This window comes from Leiobunum rupestre, chromosome 2, assembly GCF_980474605.1.
Source record: "Leiobunum rupestre chromosome 2, qqLeiRupe1.1.hap1, whole genome shotgun sequence".
Taxonomy (NCBI): Eukaryota; Metazoa; Arthropoda; class Arachnida; order Opiliones; family Sclerosomatidae; genus Leiobunum; species Leiobunum rupestre.
This window is the reverse complement of record NC_143385.1, coordinates 89,734,802-89,751,507: the sequence shown is the minus strand read 5'-3', so window position 1 is coordinate 89,751,507 and position 16,706 is coordinate 89,734,802. Positions and strand designations below refer to the sequence as shown.

General features: G+C 36.3%; 1 protein-coding gene across 1 annotated transcript; it reads left to right on the top strand.

The window, feature by feature from the left end:
• Positions 1-4,164: 4,164 nt before the first annotated feature.
• LOC149960307 (insulin-like) lies at positions 4,165-6,510 on the top strand. The gene is made up of 3 exons (XM_090165222.1): positions 4,165-4,225; positions 5,170-5,359; positions 6,131-6,510. The coding sequence occupies exons 1-3, from the start codon at positions 4,223-4,225 to the stop codon at positions 6,403-6,405; spliced, it is 468 nt and encodes a 155-aa protein (XP_090021348.1). The 5' UTR covers positions 4,165-4,222; the 3' UTR covers positions 6,406-6,510.
• The last annotated feature ends 10,196 nt before the right edge of the window (positions 6,511-16,706 follow it).

Below are 16,706 nucleotides of genomic sequence, written 5' to 3'. Positions count from 1 at the left end.
GATGGTTGCTTCCAATTTAGACTGAAGTTTGACGATGCGACGAAGGGATTAATCGTAGGGTCCCCGATATGAAAGGATGATAAATGTCTGATGGTGACGAGGTATCTCCAACAAATCCAAAGAAAGCTCAAGTACCTGAAATTCGCGTTGTGGTAGGCAGCCACGTACCACCAGACTTTCCCAATTTTGTTGAAATTGGTGATAACAGGAATCCATAACGCTACTTGGAATGAATAACAGCTTCGATTCCCCGCCGTTGTGGCGGAACATAGTTGGCGGAGCTTATAAGCCTTTGTTTGTCACTGAATTTGACGTCATTTAAGGCGGTATAAGCGTTTTTAGCCCCTCCCACAATGTTCCGCCACAAAATACCACAGGGGATATGGGGAGATACTCATTCCAAGTAGCGTTATGGATTCTTGGTGATAATGATTAGCCAGCCACAGGAACAGAACAGCCGTTTCTATTCGTCGATTAAGTTGTGCTATCGTAAACGCTGAATGTAAATTCCAAAACTATCTGCGGAAAAGTTGAAATTTGATATAACTAAGGCTGATAATTTATGTAAAAGATAAATTAAAGTTTTTTCTAAAAATTGACAGAAGTAATTTTAGGGTCAGTAATTTCGTATCAAATCCTCCTTTTACACGATGAGTAAGGCTAGGCGCCCACTAGCACTCCGTTTCGTATCCGTCCTGCCTTCCACAAGGCATTGTCTCCGTTACGAAGCAAAGGCTTGTGGAAGCTAGGACGGAGACGTTACGAAGAGCTTTCCTAACGACAAAATCGTAAAGTACGTTGATCCACCATCGAACGCCGCGCCATGTGCACCCAGATCCGGCTTATCGTTTATACTTCCCTCACTCGGCAATCTTATCTCAAATTGCATTCAATTCATCTCCACCCCTGTAGCACATGAAGTCGTTTTAGGGTCGGGGTACGGTCGAAAAGTCGCTTTATAGTCGACGACCAAATGCCGACCTAAAAACGTCCGAACGTTTTTCGACACTAAAACTGTAAATCCTTTTTTGGGACTATTTATGGTCGGTATGCTGACCATTATCCGACTTAAAATAGACCTTACATTTAATTATAACCCCTGTGGCGCAAAGGGTCGATTTAAGGTCGCGCTTTTACAATTAATCGCTCAAAACTGTGAAACTTTGGCGATTTAATAAAACAAATTGAAATATTTTTAAAATAACTTCCTTTCTGTATTATATTTTTTCGAAAAAGATTATATATTCAATCTGAGAATGTTTCCTTATTAAAAATATCTCAGCTCAAGTAGGTTACATTCGTATAGCTAAATATGTTAGGCTAAGATATTATTAATGAAGATTTATTAGTTACTTATATACTAGGCCCCAAGAAATTCTAGAACTCTGTACTGTAGATTCAAGAGCTTTCCGATTGATGGAAATAAACTCATTGTTTCACTCCCGTTCATGGGGCTTGACCAACTACATTCATTTAAATAGCTATATTTACGGTTTTATGTGGTCATTTTCAGTCACTTAAAATGTCAAAAAGTAAGTCGTTTCGACGTAATAATACAGTACATGCTAAGTCGGGATAACGTCGTTTCGGAGTCGGTTCTTAGGTCTATTAAAAGGCGGTAAAGAGTCGACGTTTTGTATCCGACCCTTTTACCCCTAGGACATTTGGACTCTAAATCCAAAGGTCGGCCGACCGTTGTCTGACTTTAGTGTTTAGTACCTTTTGCCGACGTCGGGCCGACTCTAATTTGCTGCAGGGGCAGTAATTGATCTGAATTGCGGAGCTGCTATAATTAATCTCACCTGATTCAGTTGACTCAACTAGCTATCTGACTTATGCGTTTAGTAAAGATATAATCGTGTGGAAACAATTCAAAATAAACAGGGATTCAAATTTCTAACAGAATTTGATCGGGATATATGTAAAATCGATAACCATGAAGTCTCTGCACACTCACTGTCGGCTTACAATGAATTCAGAATAGTTTCGGGTGTAAACTTAATCTACTATAATCTCTGTTCATACACGATGTAGGTTTGTACCTTTTCACTATAATTTCCGAAACAGAGTTGGGCAAATCCCGGAGTGCATTTGTGCGAGTGATTTTCTCCCCAGACTTTTCTCACTCCACCCTGGCACCCCCTAATAACAACCCTTATCACATTTATTTGATACTTCTGATCACGCTTATTTGTTACTTCTGATCACACTTATTAGTTACGTTGAGTGTCACACTTATTACTTCTGGTCATACGCCGAAGACTAGGTAGATCAGTGTCATACTTAATTGTTTTTCTGTTCATACGTTGATAGCGCGGCCCACTCTGAACGGCCTTGGAAAACGCCAGAGGGAAACGGGTGCGTAGACTTCTATAAATACGCGGATTTACAATGTTGGGGTCCGTATACGCTGCCCAAAAAACCTTACTTAGAACTAAATTTAAGGAACGTTTTTGCAATTCTAGGTTATATGTAAACCACAGCTATTCAAAAATATAACTTTCATGAAAATCGGACTTAAATTAAGGAACTGTATGTAGATTTTTAGGCGAAAATATAAAAACACGAAAATTGGGGTCCCATAAATTACCCTTTAAACTATACTTAAATTTAATATTTACTGATATAACCGAAGTTGTAGGTCCGCTGAATCCTAACCTATCCAATAAATGTTTTTTTTAACGTTATCGGACTTAATTTTAATGAATATATCTACCACATAAAGCGAAATCACCGAAAATAGTAAATTGGGAAAATGCCCAACTTCTTGGGCTCCGATTTGAAAACTTTATGAAAGGCTATCAATGGCAATGTATGTACATTCGAACGAGATATCATTGACTCTTCTAGTTATAACCGTTGAAGAGGTATGCGCGACACGGCGCCATCGGCATCGGCGGCATCAGCGGCATCGGCGGCAACGGCTACAGTGTACGCGAGACTAATACACACAAATCCTTAGGATTGTGTGTAAAAAACCGGTTAAATCAAAATAATATAAATAACAAGTTGGCAAGCCAAAATATACCTCTCCTCGGAAGAGTTTTTAATTTTCATTGAAGCGTAACTGTATCCGTGGTTCTGCGGTAGAATTAACGCTCACCTGTCGTGCAAATTAAAAAATTATACTACACCCAATGACAAAAAGAGGACACTTTTGGAAAAACCTTTTCCCTGATTCTAAGAAACTGGGTACGCAGTGATTACCCTTTGCCCCGAAAATGCGAACGCATTCGCAGGCCTGACAGACCGACCCACCCACAGACAGACAGACAGACAGACAGACACGGTGGTTGTATAACCCCTCCTAGGGTACAAAGTCCCCTCGGAGAGGTAAAAATATTGTAACCCTGTAAAAAATTAAGAGTAAAGTAGATAATAAGTTAACGATTCAGAGCGGCCAACGTGAGAAGTTCATAAAAAGATTTTATTGGAAATGTGATACAATGTGTTTGCGAAAGGTTTTAGAAGATTTACTTTGTTCGTAGTCTCCGCTAGGCGTATTACTAAGTATCTGACCTAAATACATTCTCACTCTTCAATAGATAGAACATATTTATATCCAGGACTGACGTCTAGGTGCGCCTATAGGGCCCCCATATTTAGGGACCTTATTGTGTTAGGTGCAAAACGTGCACCAAAATAGCACTGTACCTATAGGTCTCAAGTGATACAAATGCTCCGTGGATAACATTGTAATTTTATATTATTACGATAAATATATAATATATTTCTTACGACCCACTGTCAAAGATCAAAATATAATTTCTTAAGGTGTTGAATTTAGACGGTGATTACTATAGAAATTCGAATTATCTATACTAATTATCTTACCGACTGAATAGATTTTCTTGTATTGGTTTAGAAAAATTTAGTCCATATGTAATGTATAAGACTATTTAAAATGGAACAAGCGACTGTAGTTTCGGCTGGCATTTCTTCCATAGACTTCCCGGATTTGTTAACCGACACAAGTGGCTTAAGAAGAGATTAGCACAACGGCGTGGACACCTCCTTAATGGCGGCCCAACGTAAATTGTCAAAAAGGCCTGTCGCCCACTCGCGATTCCGTAAGCTTCAATCGCAGCATTTGCACTCACGGACGTTTCTTTGTTTTCTCGGGAAACGCGTCCACATTTAGATGAGTATAAATAAGGAATCACACTCTGAGTTCGGTCCTTGCATTCTCCAGTCCATCTTCGACGGAAGCTGAACAACCAACATGGTAAGGCGCATCTCTTTTTGTCACATTTGGCCCATTACTGGAAAACGTTTCATTCTTTTTAAATTCTTTTCAATTTTGTAACTACCTCGAAGGCATATTCTGCCGAAGTACCGAGTTTTTCTTAACATAATTGAATGTATCGGTCCTATTACTATTGTTTTACTTTAACCAGGAAACTATGTCCGTTTAAGGAACACTATCGTAATTTTCGCTCGCAACGTGCTAAGCTAAAATTAAGCCTTATCTCGAATAGAAGCGCATTTGCCTTAACCATCTAAATTCTTTATTTTACGCGAAACTAGATTCAAACTAATTCTACAAGTTCTTCATAAAAATCTACGGAATCAGAAATCCAAACCTCTACTTATCGCGGCAGATTTTCGTCTCGAAGGGGTTGACGGTTTTTTTGACGTCACTTAACAAACTACTACGTGAGAGGGGAGCACGCGCAGAGGGGATTTTTTCTCTCGTAGGCGGGGCCAAAGCCGTCAGTGTGATCTTACCATACGCGATACGGCAGGATATAAGCATTCCAAGTAGAGGTATGGATTCCTGGCGAAATATAATACAGAAAGCGTATAGAAATTGAAATTTGGAATATGAATCACCAGATTTTGCTGGCTTCAGGAAATGAAATAGGTCCCCTTAACCCTTCTATAAATGATGGGGAGAAGGGGCTTTGACTGGTCTACCATAGCAGAAACAACTGGCGCCGCTATCAGTGGCGTAGCTAAGATCTCCGCCCCCCCCCCGCGAACTCCTTTTGGGGGCGCCCTATAATCAGTGGCGTTTATTAGGGGCGAGTGCAGACCCCTCCATTATGCGTTCTTCGACGTATACTAATGCTTAGAGTTCTTAAATTAAGGGGCCCCTTAAGGCCGGGGTCTGCGGGGCCCTATTTACGCCACTGGCCGCTATTGCGTAACACTCTTTTATCCTTTCAGATGGACTCAACTCCGCTCTTTAAATCAATTTTATTTGTTCTACTGACTACTAAATTGTTATCTTTCAATTCGGTCAATGGCCACAGCATAGACAAGCGAAACATTAGACTTTGCGGCTCTCAATTGGCCGACGCTTTAGACTTCATTTGCGACGGGAAATTTTTTCAATACAAAGATAAAAGAAGTCAAGGTAACTTCCACTTAATTCACCTACTTTTAATAACCCAACTTCCGGGACTGATTCAGTCTTCGACAGTACCGGATTTACTGAAGGTGGAACGGCTAGGCAGATTTTGGTGGGGGCCTAAGTAAGGAAAGCGTAAAAACGCAAAACTCGCATTTCCCGAAGAAAAATCCATTGATTTCATCAGTGGTGGGGGCCTTTTGTTGGGGGGGGGGGCATAGGCCAGTGTCTAGTAAGACTGGTCCTCGAGTTGAGTAGCCACGGTCACACGATAAAGCGTGCTATGGGCTCTTTGACATTGCTGTATTATCGTCCACTCACTTTGCCTTTTCCACCAAAATAACTAGAAAATGTTTACCCGTCAGAATTTCCTAGACTAGTACAGCTGATTTGAGTTTTCACTTAAATACTTTGCATATACAATACGTAACTTAAATATTTTGGACATTAATTTAATTAATTAAATAACTGCAAGATATGTCAAAAATATTAAAGTTACGTATTATACCAGCCAGATATGTCCATAATATTAAAGTTACGTATTATAACAGCCAGATATGTCAAAAATATTAAAGTTACGTATTATAACAGCAAGATATGTCAAAAATATTAAAGTTACGTGTTGTATCTACAAGATATGTCAAAAATATTAAAGTTAGCGTTATATCTGCAAGATATGTCAAAAATATTAAAGTTACGTATTATAACATGAAGTTATGTCAAAAATATTAAAGTTACGTATTGTAACTGCAATTAATTAAGTTAATTAATTCACAGATAGGACATGGGGAATTGACGATGAAGACAGGATCGTTACCAACGCCGAATCTGGAGAAATGGTGACCACAAACGGCGGGCCTTTCAAAAGAGAAATCGGAGTGGCCGACGAATGCTGTCACAATAGTTGCCCTTATTCAACTTTACATTCGTACTGCGACACTTCGGATAACGAGATGTCCCGACGACAACTACTTCCCGTGAAAAAAGACACGCGGCATTCTATCAAGCCAGCACCAAAGTCCAAATACTCAATCTTCTCTTTTATACAATAGGTCATAGGAACATTTTAAAATTAATTTACCAAATAAAACAATTTTCGGCGTTATGATTTAAATGGAGTTGCTGAATGAATATTAGAATATTATAATATATTATACGAGTGGATTTTAAAGAAATAAAATACTACTTTAATTGCACATTCAATTGTTGTTACAGTTACTCTTCTAATAATACAGCGATAGCAAAATTTACATTTTCCAAAAATTTAAATCTTAAAGACAGAGACCAGAGCGGATTTCCACCTCTCTTATCCTGTACTTAATTTTTTAACGAGTGACAAATGATTGACATCTCTGACAACTTAAGTGACAGCTCTGACAGCTGGAGTGGCCGCCTGGACAATTCCATGTATTGTAGCTTACCTCTTTTTTGATGCTCATTGTATATATTCTATTCAAAAACAGTCAGAGCCGTCGGTCAAGCTGTCGACGCCGTCACTCAATTTTGAGGGGGTCAAAATTCGCGCACGAGAAAATGGAATCTCTGTTCTCGGGATTTAAAGAGCGAGAAGAGAGCAAATTCCCCCCTCTCATCCTGTACTTATTTTTTTTAACAAATGACAACTGATTGACATCTCTGACAACTTGCTTGACAGGTCTGACAACTTACTTGACAGCTCTGACAACTTACTTGACAGCTCTGACAAATTGAGTGATGCTCATAACAGTCTGAGCCGTCGGTCAAACTGTCCACGCTGTCACTCCTCAAGAAATCGACAAGTTTAGTTTTTCGGGGGTCAAAATTCGCGAACGAGAAAATATAATCTCTTTTCTCAGCCTTTAAACTGTCTATGTACTAACGTCGTAAGTGCTAGTCCATGGATCAGGTTTGTTCGAGTTTCAATTTTATAATTTTTATAGTGGTTATCGAGGTGCATTTTTTTTACCAAATAGACCTAGAAATTTAGACTTTTAATGAAGCAAATTGAGGTTGTACAAGCTGAAAATTGGCAGAGAGTCCAGAAATTCAGCGCTTCAGCAAATTAGTCAATTTTGTCCAGACGGTATGAAAATTAAGGAAACTATTCGAAAATAAAGTAAAATTTCCCGGTCCAGAAATTCAGCGCTTCAGCAAATTAGTCAATTTTGTCCAGACGGTATGAAAATTAAGGAAACTATTCGAAAATAAAGTAAAATTTCCCGGTCCAGAAATTCAGCGCTTCAGCAAATTAGTCAATTTTGTCCAGACGGTTTGAAAATTAAAGAAACTATTCGAAAATAAAGTAAAATTTTCCGGTCCAGAAATTCAGCGCTTCAGCAAATTAGTCAATTTTGTCCAGACGGTATGAAAATTAAGGAAACTATTCGAAAATAAAGTAAAATTTCCCGGTCCAGAAATTCAGCGCTTCAGCAAATTAGTCAATTTTGTCCAGACGGTATGAAAATTAAGGAAACTATTCGAAAATAAAGTAAAATTTCCCGGTCCAGAAATTCAGCGCTTCAGCAAATTAGTCAATTTTGTCCAGACGGTTTGAAAATTAAAGAAACTATTCGAAAATAAAGTAAAATTTTCCGGTCCAGAAATTCAGCGCTTCAGCAAATTAGTCAATTTTGTCCAGACGGTATGAAAATTAAGGAAACTATTCGAAAATAAAGTAAAATTTCCCGGTCCAGAAATTCAGCGCTTCAGCAAATTAGTCAATTTTGTCCAGACGGTATGAAAATTAAGGAAACTATTCGAAAATAAAGTAAAATTTCCCGGTCCAGAAATTCAGCGCTTCAGCAAATTAGTCAATTTTGTCCAGACGGTTTGAAAATTAAAGAAACTATTCGAAAATAAAGTAAAATTTTCCGGTCCAGAAATTCAGCGCTTCAGCAAATTAGTCAATTTTGTCCAGACGGTTTGAAAATTAAAGAAACTATTCGAAAATGAAGTAAAATTTTCTGGTCCAGAAATTCAGCGCTTCAGCAAATTAGTCAATTTTGTCCAGACGGTTTGAAAATTAAAGAAACTATTCGAAAATAAAGTAAAATTTTCCGGTCCAGAAATTCAGCGCTTCAGCAAATTAGTCAATTTTGTCCAGACGGTTTGAAAATTAAAGAAACTATTCGAAAATAAAGTAAAATTTTCCGGTCCAGAAATTCAGCGCTTCAGCAAATTAGTCAATTTTGTCCAGACGGTTTGAAAATTAAAGAAACTATTCGAAAATAAAGTAAAATTTTCCGGTCCAGAAATTCAGCGCTTCAGCAAATTAGTCAATTTTGTCCAGACGGTTTGAAAATTAAAGAAACTATTCGAAAATAAAGTAAAATTTTCCGGTCCAGAAATTCAGCGCTTCAGCAAATTAGTCAATTTTGTCCAGACGGTTTGAAAAGAAAAGGAAATATGCAAGATGATTGACATTTTCCAAAATGCAGACGATGCAGAGTTCTCGGAGTTTAGCCACTTTGATACAAAATGATCTGTATCGAAACATACTATTAAGAGAACATAATCATTTGGAGAATAGGATCTGTTATACTTATGGTTTTTAAATTACATATGCTGTAGGAAATTAATGCAAACATTAAGGTTTGGGTTCGTGTGATAGGTAAACAATGACATTGTAAACAAATCGAGGTAACCAGCGTAAAAAAGTAAACTTGTACAAAATACACATTTTCCTACTTTGTTCTTCTCTCCAAGGACGTATAAAAGGGGGTTTTAGGGGGTTCAAACCCCCCCCTTAAGACTCGATTCCTTTCTTACGAAACACTGAGAGAAAAAAGCCCTGTTCAAATTACATGAAAGTGTTGGAAGCAGGGGATGGCAAGACGTTTCTGTAAATATAACAGCTTATTCCGTATTATAATATTACAAGTAATTTTATGTTAATTTAACATGATTAAATAGCTGTAAATAACACAGTTATAAAGTCGGTCAAATCAACATGAATAACAGTCTGGAGTACGTGAACCTTATACGTAATTTTATTGGCTTATTAATGTTGGTTTTACACATCCGTCGGTAGAAAATATTTTTTACATCTTAGTAAATTCGATAAGTAGCGAATAATTAATTCAACAAACAATATTGTAGAAAATACACTAACACGTTTAATCAAATTTACGAATATGAAACTGAATTTTTGACGTGGTACCTAGGAAAAACACAGCTAATATGCAGGGCCGAAGAGACAATTCGATAAAATCCGGGGCTAAACGGGTCAAATCCCCCAGAGAGACCCAATAAGCACAAATTATTTTTTGGTTTTTAAAAATTAGGCTTATGTTCAGTCCTTTAGATTAGTATCTTTTAAAGTTTCACGCGTAAGGTTTATTTGTAGTATATAGCTAAGGTAGCCTACGTAAAGAGACTATATTCCAAAATATAGCACGATTATAATTTACATATTTACTTAATCACTGATACACAGCTATTTCACTAGTAAAAATGATTTTGTTTAAAAAATAACAATTAAATCAGAAGAACTTTGAACAAAAATTTACATGTTTTACGAGGCAACTGGGTTTTCAGGTTTGCCAGATAGGTATTAATCTAATTGTGAGCCTCTCTGGTTCAAGAGAAATCGGGCCAAGCCTTTGGCTTCTCTATAAACCAAAGTAAATAATCACGTAAGTAGTATTTTACCGAATTATTGCTGTAAATCAATTCGACAAACGATTAAATATTAAAACGCTCTTTTCCGAAAGAAACACTCGCTTAAGTTGTAAAAAATATCTCACGGTTTACATATTTATTCATTTTTCTTATTTATTTCGTACAATTTGTATAACGTTTTAGATAATATTTAATGAAAACCATTTAAGGCCGATAAAGGATGGCTATAACCACAAAACATATCATGACTCTATCATTAATAGATTTCAAAATAGAGCTATTGAAAGTCAAAGTTTAGTCAATCCCTGCCTTGGGCAGTGCACCCAAAAATATAATTTTGGGCAATGTCGGAATCGAAAAACTTTCCATATAACTTTTTGGTCTGCAGGGTGAAGGATTATCAAAGAAATTGCGATGCTTTATGCATAATTAAATTTACGGGGTCCAGATGCTATTAACTAAGTAGATGAAGGGTGGTCGTACGGGACGCACCCCCACAGCAATGAACAAATAAATTCAACTGTTTAAAACATTTGCGTGCTGAAATAACCAGTTTTTCAAAAATACTGCCTCTCCGATGAATTATACGTTTGAAGTTTGTGATTTGAAATTATTGGATTCCAGTATATCTACAGTGTCAGATATGCTAAATGTTTTTAAATAACTTCAATGTTAATCTTACTGAAGCTAGCCGTTTAAGTACATATCTGTTATTCAAGTTAATTTTATATAATGAACTGTTAATTTTACACTCTCGATGTGTGTAATAAATACAGCTGCAAATAGTCCTGAACATTTTTACAATGTCCTTCTGTACATTTTACAAGACCAACCAATATTTATAGAATACAGGCCATTTATGTACACTCTGTTTGAAAAGTCTTCGACCGCTGAAATGTTTGCCCTCTTTTTAATTCTGCTAGAAAACTATAATAGATAGCTCGATGAAACCAATTGCAACTTTTATTTATTTTCCAATATCTTTCGTTATTTATCGGTTTCGTCCGCCAAAAGTTAATAGTTTGGCGGGAACCGTCAAAACTCATTTTTGACAACCTTTTAAATATTGGTTCTACGGCACTGACTCACGCGTTTTTGAATTCACAATGGTCGGTTCATATTTAGAAAGTGGAAAAATTATCCCTCTACAACCAACGGTTGAGAAGTTATCGCGTTTCCAAATTGTCGTCGAAGTTGCGTTATTTATAATCGCTTGATGCATTTTAGGTGTTTCCTAGTTTCGAGGAAAGTTTGAAAACGCTATAACTTCTCAACCGTTGGTTGTAGAGGGATAATTTTTCCACTTTCTAAATATGAATCGACCATTGTGAATTCAAAAACGCGCGAGTCAGTGCCGTAGAACCAATATTTAAAAAGTTGTCAAAAATGAGTTTTGACGGTTCCCGCCAAACTATTAATTTTTGGCGGACGAAACCAAAAAATAACGAAAGATAAAATAAATAAAAGTTGCAATTGGTTTCATCGAACTATCTATTATAGTTTTCTAGCAGAATTAAAAAGAGGACAAAAATTTCAGCTGTCGAAGACTTTTCAAACAGAGTGTACTTATGTTCCTGTATAAAATAAAGGAAACGTGTAATTTGTACAGGATTCTTCTGTACAAGTTGTACACACACGTTTCATGTAAATATCTTCTGTTAAATTAAAGGATAACAGTAATTATCACAGGATTATTCTGTGCAAGTTATATACAGACGGTTCATGTAAAATTATCCTGTTAAAACTAGGGCTTTTTCTCTCAGTGCACTGAGAGAAAAAAGCCCTGTTCAAATTACATGAAAGTGTTGGAAGCAGGGGATGCCAAGACGTTTCTGTAAATATAACAGCTTACTCCGTATTATAATATTATAAGTAATTTTATGTTAATTTAACATGATGAAATAGCTGTAAATAACACAGTAATAAAGTCTGTCAAATGAACATGAATAACAGTCTGGAGTACGTAAACCTTATACGTAATTTTATTGGCATATTAAAGTTGGTTTTACACATCCGTCGGTAGAAAATACTTTTTACATCTCAGTAAATTCGATAAGTAGCGAATAATTAATTCAACATACAATATTCTAGAAAATACACTAACACGATTAGTCATATTTACGAATATGAAACTGAATTTATGACGTGGTAGCTAGGAAAACATTAGCTAAAATGCAGGGCCGATCTCGCATTTTTCAATAAAATATAATTAAAAGGTTATCCGAACAGCCAATTCGATATAACCCGGGGCTAAACGGATTCAATCCCTTAGAGAGACCCAATAACGCACAACTAGTTCTATAGTTTGTACATATTAAACTACGTTCAGTCTGTTCTGGTTAGTAGTTTTTAAAGTTTTACGCGTAAGGTTGATTTCTAGTACATAACTAAGGAAGCCTACGTAAAGAGACTATATTCCAAAATATAGCGCGTTGATAATTTACATGTTTACGAAATTACTAATACACAGCTATTTCACTAGTAAAAATTATTTTGTTTAAAAAATAACAATAAAATCAGAAGATTTTTGAACAAAAAATTTACATGTTTTACGAGTCAACTGGGTTTTCAGGTTTGCCAGGTAGATACAAATATAATTGTGAGCCTCTCTGGTTCAAGAGAAATCGGGCCAAGCCTTTTGCCTCTCTATAATCCAAAGTAAATAATCACGTAAGTAGTATTTTTCCGAATTGTTGTAAATCAATTCGACAAACGACTAAATATTAAAACGCTCTTTTCTGAAAGAAACGCTCGCTTAGGTTGTAAAAAATATCTCACGGTTTTTATATTTATTCATTTTACTTATTTATTTCGTACAATTTGTATAACGTTTTAATTAATATTTAATTAAAACCATTTGAGGCCGGTAATGGATGGCTATAACCACAAACATATCATGACTCTATCATTAATAGATTTCAAAATAGAGCTATTGAAAGTCAAAGTTTAGTCAATCGGGCAGTGCACCCCAAAATATAATTTTGGGCAATGTCGGAATCGAAAACATTTCCATATCCCTTCTTGGTTTGTAGCATGGATTAAACACTAAAGGATGTTCCACGAGCGAAAAAACACAAAAATACTCTGTAACCTTGCCACCTAGCGGCGCGAGCCCGCAAACCGGAAATGGTTTTCTATCCAGGGGCAAACAAACAGGCATGCAATGATACTTCGTTTATATACTTACCAAAGATCTTATTTTAGGATTTGAAGCTTTGAAGTTTCAACCTTTTCACTATTTACTATTTGTAATTTTAAACGAAATTGCAGATTGGTAAAAGAAGCGTGTTTTGATCCATTTGGTTATAATCTTCAACTAAAAGAGCAGACGAAAATCACGAAATTACAAAAAACCGCGAAATTATTTAAAAAAATACGAGATGGCGCTACAAAATCATATCCGGTGCCCCTGGGGGAGTTAAGCGCGGTGGAGGAAACACGTTACGACCGAGCCAACGCGAACTCGGCATTGAAATCTTAGCTCGTGGAACATCCTTTAGTGTTTAATCCATGTTTGTAGTGTGAAGGATTATCAAAGAAATTACCATGCATTATGCATAATTAAATTTTCGGGGTTCAGATGCTATTAACTAAGTAGATTAAGGGTGGTCATACGGGGGGCGCCCCCAAAGCAATGAAACAATAAATAAAACTGTTTAAAACATTTGTGTGCTGAAATAACCAGTTTTTCAAAAAATATTGGCTCTCCGTTGAATTATACGTTTGAAGTTTGTAAATTGGAATTAATGGATTCCAGTATATCTACAGTGTCAGATATACTAAATGTTTTTAAATAACTTCAATGTTAATCTTACTGAAGCTAGCCGTTTAAGTGTAGACCTTAACTTATGGGGAACTTATGATAGGCTTATGGTTATACTATTAACGAGAACCATAACCAACCAATTTAATTAAATTATCATAAGGTAGTGCTGACTAATTATTTGTCTTACTAAGGTCGCGATTTGCTTTAGCCCAGGTGTAAATAACCATCAATTTGTTTGGATAGTTTTAATAACGGCTTATTAAAGTTAATAAATGAATTTGGATAGACATCTTACCACGTAATTATGAATACTAAATTCTGGTGTTCCTCCAGATTTAATTGAAAATTAACCGGTATTAATTACGCAAAATACGTCCAGAAATACGTAGATCATATTGGGCTATTTCAAGGTAGATTCTTAGCCTAACTACCTCTAGTTCTCCAGAATTTAGGTACTAGAAATGCCTTCGAATAAGACTGATATTCGCGACGTAATTTTTTCCACACATTTTTACAGCCTTAACCTCTCTATTAAAGCAGAATCGCTTATAGTTCACCTGCATGATTTTTGTATTTCGCAGTCAACTCGCGTGTCGCGGTGGTAATATACATTGATACGCAACCACCAGCATGAGTTTGGTCGCCAAGAATGTGTATGTTTTAATGAAGAATATGAAGCCGCAACTGTAAGCTCTGTTTTCATGATTCCCGTAGTGTCTTATCCCTTACTGACAGAAAGGGATAAAGATTACACAGGCAAAGGTGGATGGGCGTGGTTTTTCTTCCGGGTATCATGAGACGAATAAGGTGCTGCCCGCCTATTCTTTGTACAGTTGAATCCGTTATAGTTGTCACTTGTCAGCCTCCCCCTCCGAGAGTATAAATGTTATGCTCGTGAAAATTAACACCTTTGATTCATTCTGAAGCGGGTTCATCAGCACTCCGGTGGAAACATCTCGTTTCCAAAGGTAAGTGTACTTTCTATTACTAAATGTTTTCGCAGGTTCGTCATAGACTGCTACGTTGTTTTTCTTTGCCTATTCATACGAGCCAATATTTTTGCATTGTTGGTCAACACGAGTCAGAAACCAAGAGCTCTGCTCAGTTTGAATGGATAAAATATTATAACAACGTTTTGGACACACAAACGTTTTTGTTGTCCAAGTTTGAAGAAAGGTCGATTTTTATGACCTAGGCTTAGCTAAAAATATTTCAATCAAATGCTTTTATTACGCATTCTTTTGATTACAGTCTTCCAGAAAACTAAATTGTGGTGTTAAAATTAAATGGACATATGTTTTAGTAGCATAGGTATTTGTTTTAAGGATTAACCAGTTTACGCTCGAAATCTCGACAACTTTTGATCGAAAAAGCAAAACGTTATCGCGCACTCGAGTCGAAAACTGTGTTCACCGACAAGGATGGCCAAAAATTTTGGTTTGTGTGAATAGACATTTAGTCTTCAGAAATTATAACGAACGGAAGCGTGGGCTACGCGAGTCAATTTTGTATTGGTACAAAATGGCGCGTTCAAATTTAGGAAAATGTATTAGCCTACAGAGAATAATATCGTGAACGCAATTTAGAATTCGAAATTGATTGTTTAAGATAAATAAAAATAGATTTTAATTTTAATTAATTAAACTAGGTAACCGTTGCTAGCAAAAGTTTAAGTCAGGTGGTCATAGTAATGTTAAATTCATGGATCCATCATTAATATTTAAGTTCATACCCTCTTTAAGTACAATTGAGTACAGTTTTTTCTATTTTTTAGGGAGCAGCTTCAGTTCATGATTTTTGGAAACTTCCTTAATTTACATATTTTACAACTACCGAATTGTCAAGGACTTCCCCTACAGAACCCGCAGCAATTTCAGACTAGGGTATTCATCTATTCAATTTATAATTAACTACATAATTTGCTAGCGCCAAGCTGTTGGTGGCTAAGCCATTACCAACAGCTTAAATAGTAGCATAAGGCCATTAGTCTATTCAATGGCCGTTTCGTTGCAGACGAGCGCTCTATCATTGAACTTTATTTTACCCACAAACGCACGGGACAGAGAAGAAACCAGGTGGTAACAAACAGTTGTTTGCCATCTTTAGATTCTCCCTCTCATCGTATTTAAAATTTAAAAAATTATCGGTGACGTATCACCGTAATAAATTTAAGTTCGTTGCCAAATTGAAAGTCTGGAGGAATATGGGAATTACATGAAACGCTAAGCAGTAAAAACAATAACCTATTGGGGGGTATCTAAGCGAGAATAGGAACGTCAAGACGGTGATTAAAAAACAAGATTTGAAAATCAATTAGTCAAATCTCATCTACGCTCTTAGTTGTGATGTCCACTCAATTCTTTACATAGAGGATAACTCAACGACATCGGCAGTGTCGTATGAACCCATGGCCAGGCCCCTAGGCTTCTAGCTTCTTTGGACGCCTCGACACCCCCTGGACCCTTGTGATGTATGGGCCCCTACACTTTGTTGGTCCCTAGGTTTCAGCCTAGCCAGCCTTATGGATAATGAGTAGGGTGTTTAAAAAAAATGCAAATATCGAAATGTTTTGGTGCACATTGATTTTCTTGTTCATTTTGTTGGGAAAATGACCCAGGAAATATTTTACGTAAATTCATCAATTTTTAGGACTGCCTCAACGAGCTAAAGTTTTACCATTTTAAAGAAACCAATTTATAAGCAAAAAATAATGATGTCACTCAAATACTTTAACTGAACGAAATATTTAATATATATTACTTACGTAAGTTTACACAGGGTTTATTATAGTAATAAGTATTGGTACACAATAAAATAATTGGCAGAAATCCCCACAAAACCAGGTCCTAACTTGGTTTAGTGGGGCTTTCTGGCAAATATTTTATTGCGTACCGGTACTTATTTCTATAATAAAACTTGTAAAAACTTAAATAAGTAATTAATATTAAATTTTTCGTTCAAGTAAAGTATTTGAGTGACATAACTGAT